Consider the following 14597-nt stretch of genomic DNA (forward strand, 5'->3'; position numbering starts at 1 on the left):
TAAAATATACTGATTGTTATTATTTATTATAAGATTTATATTGTATAATTATATTTAAATTATTTAATAAATTATTATTACTATTATGAATTATTATAAAATATAAATATAATTATGATAATTTTAATTATAGTATTTATTATAGTGAAATTAAGTATGATTTATAATTTTAAATTATTTTTTAAACATTGTAATTGTTATTATTATTATTATTATTATTACTATTATTTATCTTTATTATATTATTATTATTATTGTTATTATTATTATTATTATTATTATTAGAACTATACTATATTGCTTAAATATATAAGAATCCTAAAACTGGGAAAAAGAATACCTAAGAAAAGTTAGGATTCAAAATCCTGGAAAGTTGTACTAACTTTCCTTTTTCCCAAATTCTGATTCTTTCCCAGTTTAATTAAAAACTGAAACAAACGCAGGAATTTAAAATTTAAGGAATCAGATTACTTTCCCAGACAGAATAATCCTGACAACCAAACATAGCCTTAATGTCTTTCTTCCAAAAATAAAAGAAGACTTATGTTGAAATTGTTAAATCTCTAAATGCCACGCATTGATATTTATTTTCTAAAAAATAATTTCAATGGGATTGGGACCTCTCAATAAATGTGAGGCTGTATAACTAATTAAATCAACAACGAAAGGCACATGGCACCAAATTAATAAAACCTATCGTTTTACTATGATTTTTGTTATATTTGAAAAACCAGATTACAACGAAATTAAATTATTTTCGCATCTATTTCGTTATAGTAGTAATTAATATTAATGGCTGGTATTCTTTGTCGAATACTTTTTGCTGGCCTTTTACTGTGTCGGCAACATTTTTTTTAATTGATGATCGTTCTCTACGTATTTATACACTAATTATATTTATTTAAAAATAACTTTGAGATTAAATCATTAAAAGTTTTATTACTCATTAGTCTAGAGTTTAAACATATTCATTAATACATGCTTTATACTTTGAAAATATTTTACTCAAACATAAATATGCGACAAACTCCACAAGGAATTCTGAATGCCGTCTTTTTAATTATTTAATTTCAAATATTATGTATACATCGTCAACATATATGTATTATACAAGAAATAGTATAGTGGTATAAGAGTGCAGTAAAAGTATGTTTATAGTTGCATCTGTAGCATATACATAAATTAAAGCTAATTTACGGTGCGCTTTTTTTTAATCACTCTACCTTTTCCAGTGAATTACCTTATAATTAATGCTACCACTTAATTATGACTGGTATTAAATTATTTATCAATTCATTCGTGATAATCCGTATCAAATATAAGGATGACAAACCGTGCAGGTTGAATCTTAATTCTGGATCAATCTAATAATGATGCAATCCAAATTAGACCTATTAAGAAAATTCTCAAATCCGATCACAAATCCAACGTGCTATTTTCAAACTTGAACCTGAGAACTACCCAAATCAGATGTATACAATTAAAATCTGATGTATATTATTAAACCTGATATTACAAGATTAAACCTGATTTATAAAATAAAAAATTGATATATACATTCGAATTTGAAAAATAAAAACATTTGAACAGTACGAGTTTTAATGCACAATTGATAAAATAAGAGAAAAGAATTGGTAAGTAAGAGAGATGAAGAGAAAAATGAGTGATGTAAGAAAGAAGAAGAGAAAAAGTAATTAAAGTATTATTAGTAGATACGAGGTCTACTTCTGAATATAGAAAGTTTATATTTTTAAGAAATGGACTAAAATAAAAATTGTTTTTTTTAAGAGGGATAGTAATATTTTACTAAATAACCTTGTAACGGTTAATTGCAGTAATTACTTTATTTTGTGCATATCCTAAATTTATTTTTGTCAATCATGAAAAATCGAAGATTTTAACATATCACCTGACAAAATTGTGTAAAAATGAGAAAAATAATTATTTTCTCACAGAGATTTCATTTGCCTATCATGCCCGTGACGAACTGAATACTGATTTGCACACATTGCAGAATACATACTCGATTATATCATATGATACACCTCTATATATACACACAGTACTGCACAACACAACCATGAAATTCATTCCACCTTTTCACTTTAAAGTCTCAACACACATCTTTGGTGTGAAACACTTGGCACTCTCCCTCTCTCTATTACACAAAACTCAAAAGTAACTACTTCCTCCACGCTACTAACAAACTTTCAACACTCCACTTATTCTCTCTCCTCTCTCGAAACGGTTTCTCCTTCGTACAATGGCGGATATAGCGAAGTACGCGCCCCTCAACGCCGGAACTCTCCTCTCTCTCTTCAAAACCACTAAAACCCTCTCCTTCGCATACGCCCTCATTTTCATCTCCATAGCCTTCACCATCTTCCTCCTCTTCACCCCCTCCTCCTTCCCTGACGCCATCGCCCTCACCAACTCCTCCTCTCCAATCTCTTCCCACGATTCTCACACTTCGCATTTCTCCTCAATCGTCTTCTATTACTTCCCCAACTCTTCATCCAATTCCACTGCCAATGCAGAGATTTCTCATCAACCAATCGCTAATCAGACTCAATTGAAGCGTGATCGAAATCACACTCTAATCGGAGGTGAATCTCTGAAGAGGAATCAGAGCACAGTTGTGAATTCGGCTTCTCTGGTGAAGAATGTTACTCGATCACAAGTTATTTATTCGAAGCTGCTCGATCAACTCTCGGAGTGTGATCTGTTTGATGGAAATTGGGTGAGAGATGAGTCTTATCCACTGTATAAGCCTGGTTCCTGCTCCTTGATTGATGAACAGTTCAACTGTTTCCTCAATGGCAGGCCTGATAATGCCTACCTTAAGCATAGATGGAAGCCTAAAGCCTGCAACTTGCCCAGGTTTGTGTGCATTCATAATTGCATTTTCATCTTAATTAGTCAATCAGATTGATAATTTATGCAACTTTTGTGTGTTAAGTTGGTATTGTAATCTGATTTCTAGCACTCAATTTCATTTGCATTATGTTAAATGCCGGAAATATTGATAGAGGTGGAAATTGTTCAGGTTGAATGGAAGCCATATGTTGGAAATGCTGAGAGGGAAACGCCTGGTTTTTGTTGGTGATTCTCTAAATAGGAATATGTGGGAATCACTCATTTGTATTCTGAAAAGCTCTGTCAAAGATAAAAAAAAGGTGTATGAAGTTTCAGGGAGGCAACATTTTCGAAGCGAAGCTTCTTATTCGTTTCAATTTGAAGTAAGTGAAATCCCCTTTTCAACTAAATCATGCTTTGAGTTTATATACTAACTTGGTTATTCAATGGTTGAAGGCATACAACTGCACGGTGGAGTTCTTCGCGGCTCCTTTCTTGGTTCGAGAATGGGAATTCACTGAAAGGAATGGGACGAAGAAGGAAACGCTTCGACTCGATCTGGTCAGCAGCTTTGCTGATAAGTACAAAGATGCAGATGTGCTCTTGTTCAACACTGGTCACTGGTGGACTCATGACAAGACCTCAAAAGGGTATATATATAAAAAAAAAGAATCGGCGTTGAGTTTGTGTCATTGAGATTTTGTTTGTGAAGAACAATGTTGCATTTTTCAGGCAGGACTACTATCAAGAAGGTAGTCATGTGTATAGTGAGTTGAATGTACTTGAGGCTTTTCGCAGAGCTATAACGACGTGGGGCAGATGGGTCGATGCCAATGTCGATCCAAGAAAGTCCCTCGTATTCTTCAGAGGCTACTCAGCCTCTCATTTCAGGTAAAATCCCTTCACAGTCTCGAAATTAGACTGAATTTGATCATGATGAAAACATGATATGATAAGAAATGAACATAATTTTTCAGTGGAGGGCAGTGGAATTCAGGGGGAGCATGTGACAATGAAACAGAGCCAATCAAGAATGATTCTTATCTCACACCGTATCCGGACAAGATGAGTGTTCTTGAGAGCGTTTTTGGAGGGATGAAAACGCCGGTTGGTTACATGAACGTTACGAAATTGACAGATTATCGAAAGGATGGGCACCCGTCGATATATAGGAAGCTGCAGTACACGGAGGAGGAGAGACGGTCGCCTCTGACCTTCCAGGATTGCAGCCATTGGTGCCTCCCGGGAGTGCCCGATGCCTGGAACGAGATCCTGTATGCGGAGCTGCTGGTGAAGCTGAACAAGAAGCAGCAATCACACAAGAGAGCAGCATAGGTATAGACTTGATTTCACACGTGATCCTTTATTTTAAGTAGTGTTTCATTGTGTATTCTATATATGTGTAATGTTAGTGGTGATGCTACACAAACAACTGTTGTGCATTAGAGCTTTTATTGTTTTTACTTGAAAATTATAGGTAAATACGTTAAAGATCCAAGATATACTGTGTACATGAATAATGATAAGTATAGAGAGAGAGAGGGAAATTTAGTTATGTGATGCAGGAGTTTTGTGTAGCAACACATGGCTGGATAAATGTGTGAATCTTAATGATGTTGTTTGTGTGGGGATCAAAATTTTTCTAAAGAGGGCATCAACCTTAAACATAAAATAATCCATCTCTACATTTATAACTCTGTTGGATTAAGATGTGGTGAACCTCTTAACCGAAACAAGATTTATTTCATTATAATTACTTTTGACTCTATTTTATTCGATTTCGATTATTTATTTAAATAGTGCAGCTTGTTAAAGATGACACCTTTTCATGCTTTACGTGTTTATGAATAAAATTATTAAGTAATTGATGAGGTTATATATACTCAAATTAGAACCGAAGGAGTCATTTTTAGATTCAGTTCAACTTGAGAAATGCTCTTCTATGTTTGCAAGATAAGTAAAGATATGTTTAGTCAGAATAACCGTACTTTCAAGTGAACTAAGCACCTTATTTAACGTAATAGAATTTGATTCTATTTAATGAGTCTGTTTGAACAACGAGGATGGAAGAGTTAGAATCAGACTTCTTACTCTACTTTGAGTATATAGTGAGCATATCCTGACATAAATATTATAAAATCACTTGATTGAAAACTTGATATTTTCATCAAAATTTTAAATGGGTTTTTGGCTTTTTAAATCAAAATCTTTCCCCGAATTCCGGTTTTTCCATGAACTATGAGATTTGTTTTTAAAACCACGAACTTTCATTTCGTTAGGATTTTCCCAACCCGACATGAATAGCACATTTCCGACCCAAATAGCATAATTCAAATGTTAAAGTTGTGTTTTGTTTATTCAAAAGTTGTCATTTGTTATGTAATAATTGTGATTGTATGTATTATTGTGCCAAATAGGATTCAAGCAATCAATTTTGTCAAATAGGATTAAAATTGACATGTAGACAACCCGGGTTTCGTCGTTGACCCGCTGGGGGAAAATCCTAACGAAATGAAAGTTCTTGGTTTTAAAAACAAATCTCATAGTTCATGGGAAAAAAACCGGAATTCAGGGAAAGGTTTTGGTTTAAAAAGCCAAAAACCCATTTTAAAATGTATTGAAAAAAAAACATATACACACGAGAAATGACGATGGGCATGGCATGCGTGAATACTGAAAAATGATAGTGATCTTAACGATGGTAATCGAGAGAGGCGAGATTCTTAAGAGTAAGGCATAGGTAGAAGACTTTTTTTTTTTTATTTCTTTAATATATTTTTCATTTATAGGTGTGAATATTTCTTATCTATGGAAACACAATTATTTTGTAATCAATCTATTCTAGGACAATATGTAATTGTACCAATCCTAGTCAATCAATTTATTCTTCACAATTATTCTCCAATCTTCTCTCCTTTTATTATGCTTTGACACACCCCTCAAGTTGAGCAACTGTATCTCCGATGCTTAACTTGCCCAATATCTCTTTGAAGGCCTTTGGGTGAACTGGTTTGGTCAATATGTCTGCAAGTTGGTCTTTAGAACGGACAAATGGGAATTCAATAATGTCTCCTTCTAGTTTTTCTTTGATGAAGTGCCGATCAACTTCCATGTGCTTCGTCCTGTCATGTTGTACTGGATTTTCTGAGATACTAATGGCCGCCTTGTTGTCACAGAACAGTTGACTCTTCCGAGTAGGTGGGAAGCCAATTTCTGTGAGCAATCTCCTTAGCCATAGGATTTTCATGAGTCCACTTTTCATTTCTCGAAACTCGGCCTCGGCACTAGATAGAACTACAACATTCTGTTTATTACTTCTCCAAGTAACCAAGTTTCCCCCGATGAAGATAGAGTATCCTCCTGTGGATTTTCTATCTACTGGATTGCTTGCCCGGTCAGCATCAGTGTATCCTTCAATCTCTAAGTCATCTCTCTTAGCTAGAAACACTCCATAGCCTACTGTCTCTTTCAGATATCGCACGATCCTTAATGCAGCCTCCATGTGATTGGCTTGAGGTCGGTGCATAAACTGACTCACAATGCCAACAACGTACGAGATATCTGGTCTGGTATGTGAGAGATAGATGAGTTTTCCGACAAGTCGTTGATATCTTTCCCTATCTGCAAAATCGGCCCCTTCTTCCATCTTTAAGCCATGGTTGGGAATCATTGGAGTGTCTGCGGGTTTGCATTCGAGAAGACCCGTTTCTGCCAGCAGGTCTAGGACGTACTTTTTCTGTCTAAGGAATATTCCGTGTCTAAATCTCAACACTTCTATCCCCAAGAAATATTTCAGTGCTCCTAGATCTTTCATCTCGAATTCTCTAAATAAGTTTTCCTTCAGACTCTGGATTTCTTCTACATCATCTCTAGTAATGATCATGTCATCAACATAAATAATCAAACATGTTACCTTGTCACCTCTCCTTTTTGTTAAGAGTGTGTGGTCGGACTGGCTTTGCTTGAATCCATGTTTGAACATTGCTTGGTAGAACCTTCTGAACCAGATCCGTGGAGATTGCTTCAAACCATACAAAGTTTTTCGTAGTCGGCAGACTTCTCCTCCTCTAAATTCTTCAGAGAATCCTGGTGGAACTTCCATATACACCTCCTTGTTTTGCTCTAACTCTCCATGGAGGAAGGCATTAGTAACATCGAACTGATGTAGGGGCCAGTCTTTGCATACTGCCACAGACAGTAGGGCTCGCACTGTATCCATTTTCGCAACTGGAGAAAAAGTTTCTTCATAATCTACTTCGTATACCTGGGTGTATCCTTTTGCCACAAGTCTCGCCTTGTATCTCTCGATTGAACCATCTGCTCTTCTTTTTATGGTGAATATCCATCGACATCCAACTGGCTTCTTCTCTTTAGGCAATGTGCATTTCTCTCATGTGCCATTTTGGACCAGGGCATCTATCTCCTTTTTTCATGGCTTCTCTCCTATGTTTGTGCTTTCTTGCCTCTTCAAATGATTATGGGATTTCTTCCTCCTCATATAGGGCAGCTTCGAAGGCCCGTGCTATTTCAGAAAGATGGCCTTGGGCAATGTTTGACACTCCATATTTCGTTTTCCTTCCCTTCCAGTCTGGCAAGTATCTTTTAGGTGGAATTCCTCTCATTCTCCTGGTAGGCAACTCAAACGGTTCTCTCGTATCTCCACTTCTTCCACTAGTTCCACATTCTTCGTTACTGCCTCTATCAAGATTAGTGGGTTCTGAAAGTATATCATCAAAATCTGAACTGTTTACCTCAGGATTCGAGGAAGGGGTTGACGGTTGGACAGGGTCACTCTGCTCCTCGTTTTGTATTACAGGGCTTGTGACTCGACTTATTTTAACACAAGTAGTACCCGTAAGTGTATGGGGACAGTGTAGCAATTAGCAAGCAAGAGTATCGTATCCCATAAAGACAAATTTGTATCAACTTAACTACCACGAACAAATGTTGACTACTATCTAGAGAATCAGGAAAGGTTTGGTTGTTTTCTAACACTAATAAAAGCATATAGTAAGCAAATAAACAAGTAAAAGCAAGTAAACACGGACTGAAAAGATAATATGGAGAAAATTGTAGAACTCAATGATCCGATGCACAATTCCAAGCTCTTATCTAATCAAATTGCCTTACCTTTTGGTGTCTCTAGAATTACTAAGTCGACCACAATTATAGATTAAACCCCCTCCCAATGTGAGAAACCTGCAGATTAGGTGCTAGGATTGAAGTCCCCTTCTAATCCTAAAACTCCTAACTCCCAAAAGCTCGATTAGGTCAAAGACCTCACTCAAAACCTCAATTCTCCCGAGTTTTATTGCATTAATGTGTGAATTATTCTTATTTCCAGATTAATTAGTTCATCTCCCGATTAATCTAATTAATCCTACACAATCAAGTGGTGATCAAGCAATTGAAAGGAATAAACTCAAGAATAATTAAATAACTACAAGAGCAAGGTAAGAACAAAATTAATTAGATAAAAACCATGGAATCAATGCATCATCACCAAGAATTCTACAAGAAATGTTTAGCTACTCATGTTCTTCATAAAAACCATGTTCAAAACAAAAGATTCTAAGAAATACATGGAGAAAAGATTAAGATACTCCTGTGAGAATGAATCTATGGAATGGCAACTTCAATCTTCCGATTGAAGTCTTCAATCTTCAATTCCCTCTCTCAAAGGTGTTCTTGGGGGTGTGTGTGAGTGTTGGAGGCGGTAAGTGTTGAATTATGAAACCTAGGCGTTCTTCCTTTTAATCCCCCATAAAAAATCGCGTTTTTGGCATAAAAATACGCCAAAATAGCGTACCCGGCCGGGTGGAATTATAAAGAGTAATATTCACCCGGCCGGGTGGTCATTTTGGACCACTTTCTGATTGTTTTCGCGCATAAAACCGTACCCGGCCGGGTGGTTAATTCACCCGGCCGTGTGGAATTTTTTGAAACGCGCAGTGTTCTTATAACGGCCATAACTTCTTCTACCAAACTCCGATTGAGGCGTGCGAGATACCAACGCGAAGCTCTTTCGAAGACGAAGAGATTGATATGCATTAGGGGCTGATTGGACTTCAAAATCTCCAGTTAATATTGTCTCAAACCAAGGCTGCTGCACATCCATATATTTTGTACCTTTTTCTACACATTCTTAACAAAATGGTCAAATACCAAAATAATATAGAAGTAATCATAATCATATCCGATAATAGAAGAAATGTGATCAAAACCATGCAAGATTACTCTCTAAAACCAAGAAAATCCGAGTATGTCAGCTTGACTGCTGATGTGAAATTTTTCGAGCTTTATATCACTGAACTAATAACAAACAAGTATATCAAAAAGCTCTAAAATTACAACCTTTCTGCAAGAGTACAAATGTAGCTGTAGTAAAAGAGTGTCGAACCACAGGGAGACGTATGATTATTTAACAAGGTTTGACAAGATTTATAAACTAAATTTAAAAAACTAAAGTACGAAAATAGAGAAACTCAAGAGATAAAGAACATTGCTCCTAACAACATTCGGATGAATACTATTGTATTGATTTTATATTCAAGTTCATAAGCTATTGAGAACGATGTATCAATTTACACTCTAAAAGTACTGAACATACTTAAAGAATTATAGTACTAGTGCTAGCTGAACACATAGCAAAAGTACCTACTCACTAGACTATTATTTCCGTGGAAGCGCAATAAATACTAGACTAACTTCTCAAAACCAATAAAAATTATGGTTAGCTGAACACTTACAACATAACATCTTCTCATCAAACTAAACTCCCACGGAAGCATAGTAAGTATTAATTCAACATCTTAGACTTTTTACCATCAATATTCACTTATGCATTTTTCTCTGAACAAGGTAAAATTCATAAGTTTTTCATCTATGTTATCATCCAATTTCCAAGTTGAAGAGATATTAGAAAGAGGCAAATAATATACTACATTAGATGCAGATGCATCAAAACATAGCATATATAAAATGCAAACCATAGACGAAAACCAAAGCGAATGATTAAATATAAAATCTCTACAATCAATTCATCCTACTAGTGTTAGGAGCAATGAAGACAAACTAGCCACACATGCTAAAGAAGAAAAACCGTAAGACTAATGGTGTTCCTCGATAGCCGGCGGTAGTCCGTCTCCGAGATGATGAAGATTGGATGCCGGATCCTACCCCCTTCTTCTTCCTTCTTTTCTCTCTAATCTCTGTCCAAACCGTCACCCAAAGCCCCCAATCTCTAGCTATTTTTTTGCGTAAATACTCCCCAAGTCTTCCCCACATAACTGTCATTCCTCTCTCCTTTTCCATGCGTGAAACTGCTCCAATAACTACCCAAAACTGCCGATAGTTCAAGTGCTACAATTCTATCTCCCTTTTTATCTTTTCTCGCATGAATAGTCTATCAAGAATAAGAGTATTAGTTAGCATAGATAATTTAGCATTAGGCATACTCACAATTCTTTAATCTTAAAATACATTAGGAACTAAAAATATTAGCCAATCCATATGAATTCATCTTCCTTTTCCGTCTCACATTCCACATATTAGGCTCAAAAATAGGAGAATAAATATGGAACATTTGATTCGCATCAAATACCCCCAAACTTAAGTTCTTGCTCGTCCCGAGCTAGATTAACTTTTAAGCACAATAGTTCAACAAAGCTTACTCATAAAAGTATTCCACATGTTCATCACAATAATCAAGTCAAGCTGCGAATGACAAAAACTAAACCCTCAACATTTCCAATGAAAATTTCCCACTCTCAAGAACAATCACTCATCCACCTAGAACTTCAAGTCAAGTGCATGTCAAAGTAAGTCCAAGCATAAGATCTTACAACTTAAACTGTCGTCATTGACTCATCAAGCATTACTTATCATGTAGACTTGCAGATTTCAAATCAAACTTCTTTAACTCTATGATAAGGCTAATTTCATGCATCGGTTATGTGGTGAAAAACACTTTATTTTGATGGGTCTAACGCAGTTTTTAAGCCAGGTGTGTGAAGGAGACGCTAGATCCAGGAAGAGCTGGAGGCAATGGACTAGCGAAGGAAAATGAAGGAAAGTGAGCAGAGTTGAAGAGAAAAAAATGGCTAGACGAAGGAAGTCAATAGCTGAGGGCAACAAAGACTATTCATACCTCGCTAGACCCACTTCAACGCTTATAAATAAAGGAGCATGCAGCACACGACATATACATGATTTTGCTCTCAGCTCACACACTCACACACACACTTGGGAAAAATGGGAATTCTAGGGTAGTTAAGGGTTTCTAGGGGTTCATCTTCGGCGAAAGTCAGTGGTAACACCGTCCTCACGGAGGGCGAAGAAACAATCTGTTTACATTCAGCTTTTCGCACCTTTATTCCGTCGAACTTCATCGTTTTGGAAGTCGATTTGGTTGTTTGCTATTACCGTTATCGATGCATTTGGTTTATGTCATGATGGTGTTTATTTTGTGTTGATTTACGTTGATTCTGAGTTTTTTGTTTGAGGTTTTATTTCGGCAGTTGAATGTTATTCTCTGTTTTGGATAATTCTGTGCTTGATCTGGGAAATAGGTTGTGGATCTGAATTGTTGTTGTCGATCGGTGGTTGTTTGGCGAATCTGTAGCTATGGGTATACTTTGGTCGGAGTTTGTGTCGGATGCTTGGATCCGGAGTGGATTTAGCATCCGAAGTTGTATCTGAACAGGGGAATCAAGTTGTGCATGGATTTCGAACTTTTTGCTCTGTTTTCATTTTACTTCGTCTAGTAGTCGCAGATCTGCTTAGTTTTAAATTGTTCTTCGTTTAATTGCTTTAAATTCAGTCTGCTTCGTTTCCGATTCACGTTCCATCTCTGGTTCTACTGAAATTTTTATGTAAATTGATTGGAGAAGATGATGTCGCTGTTAGTTGGTACTTTAGTTAGTTGTTTTTCAGCTTTTCATCCGTACTTTACCTTTTCAAGCAAATGGTCCCCACCGTCAGTTCATTTCCTAGGTCTAGGTAATTTAGAAAATAGTTTCTTAGATCTAGTGACTGTCTTATTTTTCCAGTTATATGCATGATTTCTGTTTCAGCCTAGATCTAGCAAGTTAGCGTAGCAGATTTCACTCCAAGTTTAGTTTAATCTCCTCAACCCAAAAAATGCGTGGCAGCAGTCAACCCAAAAAATAGTCCCGAATCCTTGAGCATGTTTAATTGCGCATTCATCTCTATGGGATCGATCCCTACTTCCCCGTGCTAATTTTAGTATACGTGGTTGAGGGTTTTGAAGCGATATTCTGTGTGTCCAACGACCGAGATCTTCCAACGTTCCGTGAGTTCCTTGACCCTGTGATCTAGTGGATTCGCTGGACCTAGGAAACTTGTTATTCCTTTCTGTGCATGCAGTCTCTAAACAAGAAGAAAATTCCCAAGCTTCAAATGGCGCCGTTGTCGGGGATGGATGGCGTTAATTGTTTATGTGTTTGAGGATTTGGTGTAAATAGTTTAATTTTTGTTATTTTTTTTTTCTTGACACTTTATGAACACGGGCTTCCATCCTGGAAGTTGGGCTAGTTCATCTGGGTCAGAAAACGCCCGATACAAGTGGCAAGTCAAGGAGTCTACGTCCACCGTCACTACCAGATCAGGGTTAAGGATAGTAGACCCGTTTTCGTTCAAATCAGAAAGTGAGAAGGAGTGGAACTCGTCAGGAGAAGAGGACCCGAAGTCGTCCACAGAAACAGAGCATTCCGAGACTGAGGAAGAGGAAGACGCGAATATGGCACATTTAGTGGATCCCGATCCGGAGATAGGTTCACTCACCGCGCATCTAGACGGTGAGCCCGCCCATGCCATAGTCTCAAACCCGCGCCGGAGGTCTATCGATATCAAGACAAATGTGCTGGGGGTTTTGCCCACATTCTCTGGACGAAGGAACGAATGTCCTTACGAATTCCTAAACAAGTTTAGTAAGATGTGCAGCATTCAAAAGAGGCCCAACGAGGCGACTGAGGAGGACTACCGTTTGCGTGCAGTCCCATTTGCCCTCAAGGGGGAGGCTAATACTTGGCTGTTGAGGCTCCCACCAGACTCGATCAACACATGGAAGGACTTCAAGCTGGAGTTCTTGGACTATTTTTTCCCGTCCAACAAGACAAACGCCTTGAAGAAGGAGATCCAGGAGTGCAAGCAAGAATATGATGAGTCTCTGAGCTCTTATTGGTCCCGGTTCAAGGGACTGTTGGATGCTTGTCCGAACAACAGGATGATCGAGGCAAAGACTTACTATCTATTTTACGAAGGTGCAAACTCTGAGTCAAAGGACTTGATGAATTCCTTGAGCGGGGGAAACTTTACCAAGAATAAAGCAAGTGAAGCCAGAGAAACTTTAGGAAGATTGATCGAGGCAAAGAAGGCCTATTATAACCCGCGGAGCATTTTGAGGAGGGGATCGGCCAATGCAGTGACAGAGCAAGATGGCAATAAAGTGGAGGACAAGATAGATAAATTGGAGAAAGCACTGTTGAATGCTATTGAGAAGTACAACCCTCATGCTCCATCGGAAAATGAGAAACCCCCTGGTCCGGAGAGGAAAGACAACTTCAACCTTATTACAGTCAACCTTGTGAAGGGGAATACCAGGCCCAGGCAAATTCAATGGGAAGCTGGAATCCGGATGGAAGTTGGAACCAATGAAGATAAAAGGAAGCCCCATGGAGGACTCACCCCAATTTTAGATGGACTGACAATGATCAAAGTCAGCCGCCCCCACTGCAGCTCACAAATTATGCACACCCTCCAGAGAGGCAGTCCAACTGGTCAGGGAGAAATCAAGAGGGGCAACTGCAACTGGGGTACATGAATCAGGACCATACTAATTGGGGAAACAGGAATCAGAACAATTCAGGGAGCTCCTATGTGCCACCTCACCAGAGGAATAACCAAGGGAACTATCAGAATTCCCAACCAAATCATCAAGGGAATCAAGGGTCTAGCAGCCAGTACAATGACCACCAAGGAAATCAGGGGAACTATCGACAAACCCAAGGACAGAACCAAGGTCAAGGATCAAATTCTAATCAATTCAACTCCAGGCCACAAAGGAGTTTGGATGACATGGTCCATGACCTAGTGAATTCACAGCAGTTCATGCAGAATAACTTACATTCCAACAACGACGTGGTGCACAAACTGCAAGACGCTCAGTCGGAGTACAAAGCCGCCATGGACATGATGGCAAAACAGCTGTCCCAGATCGCAATTTCTTTGAATGAGATGCGGGGGACTGAAGGAAAACTTCCTGCCACGGTCAAGCCACCCGACCGAGCAAACATTAGTCATATTACCTTGAGATCCGGGAGGGGCTATGAAGGACCGACACTGGAGATCGACGAAGAAGTGCCCACACAGGCAAGTAAAGGGAAGGAGAGTCAGGTGCTTCTAGGAGATAGCCATAGACCAAGAAAAATTCATGTTCAGGATGACCTCCAGAAAGGAGATTTAGGGGGATCATTACCTCGAATAGCTGATCCATTTTTCCTAGATCCAGAGCCTGAGTTAGTAAGTAAGGAAGGAAGTAGGGAAGTTGGCGAAACCCCGGATGGGAGTTCCACAAATGCGGTGAAGCGAGCAAAGCCGTTCCCATACCGAGGGGAAATAAAGAAAAAGAAGGATGATACTGAGGACCTCATGGAGATTTTTAGCAAGTTGGAAATCAACTTGCCCTTCTTGCAAGCCCTGAAGATGCCTGTCTTTAGCAA

At 38.0% G+C, this 14597-nt stretch overlaps 1 protein-coding gene across 1 annotated transcript; it reads left to right on the forward strand.

Moving 5' to 3' along the window:
* The first annotated feature begins 2104 nt into the window (after positions 1-2104).
* Positions 2105-4411, forward strand: LOC125188910 (protein trichome birefringence-like). Its single transcript, XM_048086009.1, has 5 exons — positions 2105-2880; positions 3047-3239; positions 3313-3506; positions 3589-3747; positions 3834-4411. The coding sequence occupies exons 1-5, from the start codon at positions 2264-2266 to the stop codon at positions 4189-4191; spliced, it is 1521 nt and encodes a 506-aa protein (XP_047941966.1). The 5' UTR covers positions 2105-2263; the 3' UTR covers positions 4192-4411.
* Positions 4412-14597: the final 10186 nt, after the last annotated feature.

This window comes from Salvia hispanica, chromosome 5 (genome assembly GCF_023119035.1).
Source record: "Salvia hispanica cultivar TCC Black 2014 chromosome 5, UniMelb_Shisp_WGS_1.0, whole genome shotgun sequence".
NCBI classification, from domain to species: Eukaryota; Viridiplantae; Streptophyta; class Magnoliopsida; order Lamiales; family Lamiaceae; genus Salvia; species Salvia hispanica.

Bases quoted from the DNA above. Each gene is read 5' to 3' on its own strand.
- LOC125188910 (XM_048086009.1), top strand. From the start codon at position 2,264: ATGGCGGATATAGCGAAGTACGCGCCCCTCAACGCCGGAACTCTCCTC. The intron at 2,881-3,046 runs GTTTGTGTGCAT...GAAATTGTTCAG, and splicing joins AAAGCCTGCAACTTGCCCAG to GTTGAATGGAAGCCATATGT. The intron at 3,748-3,833 runs GTAAAATCCCTT...ATAATTTTTCAG, and splicing joins TACTCAGCCTCTCATTTCAG to TGGAGGGCAGTGGAATTCAG.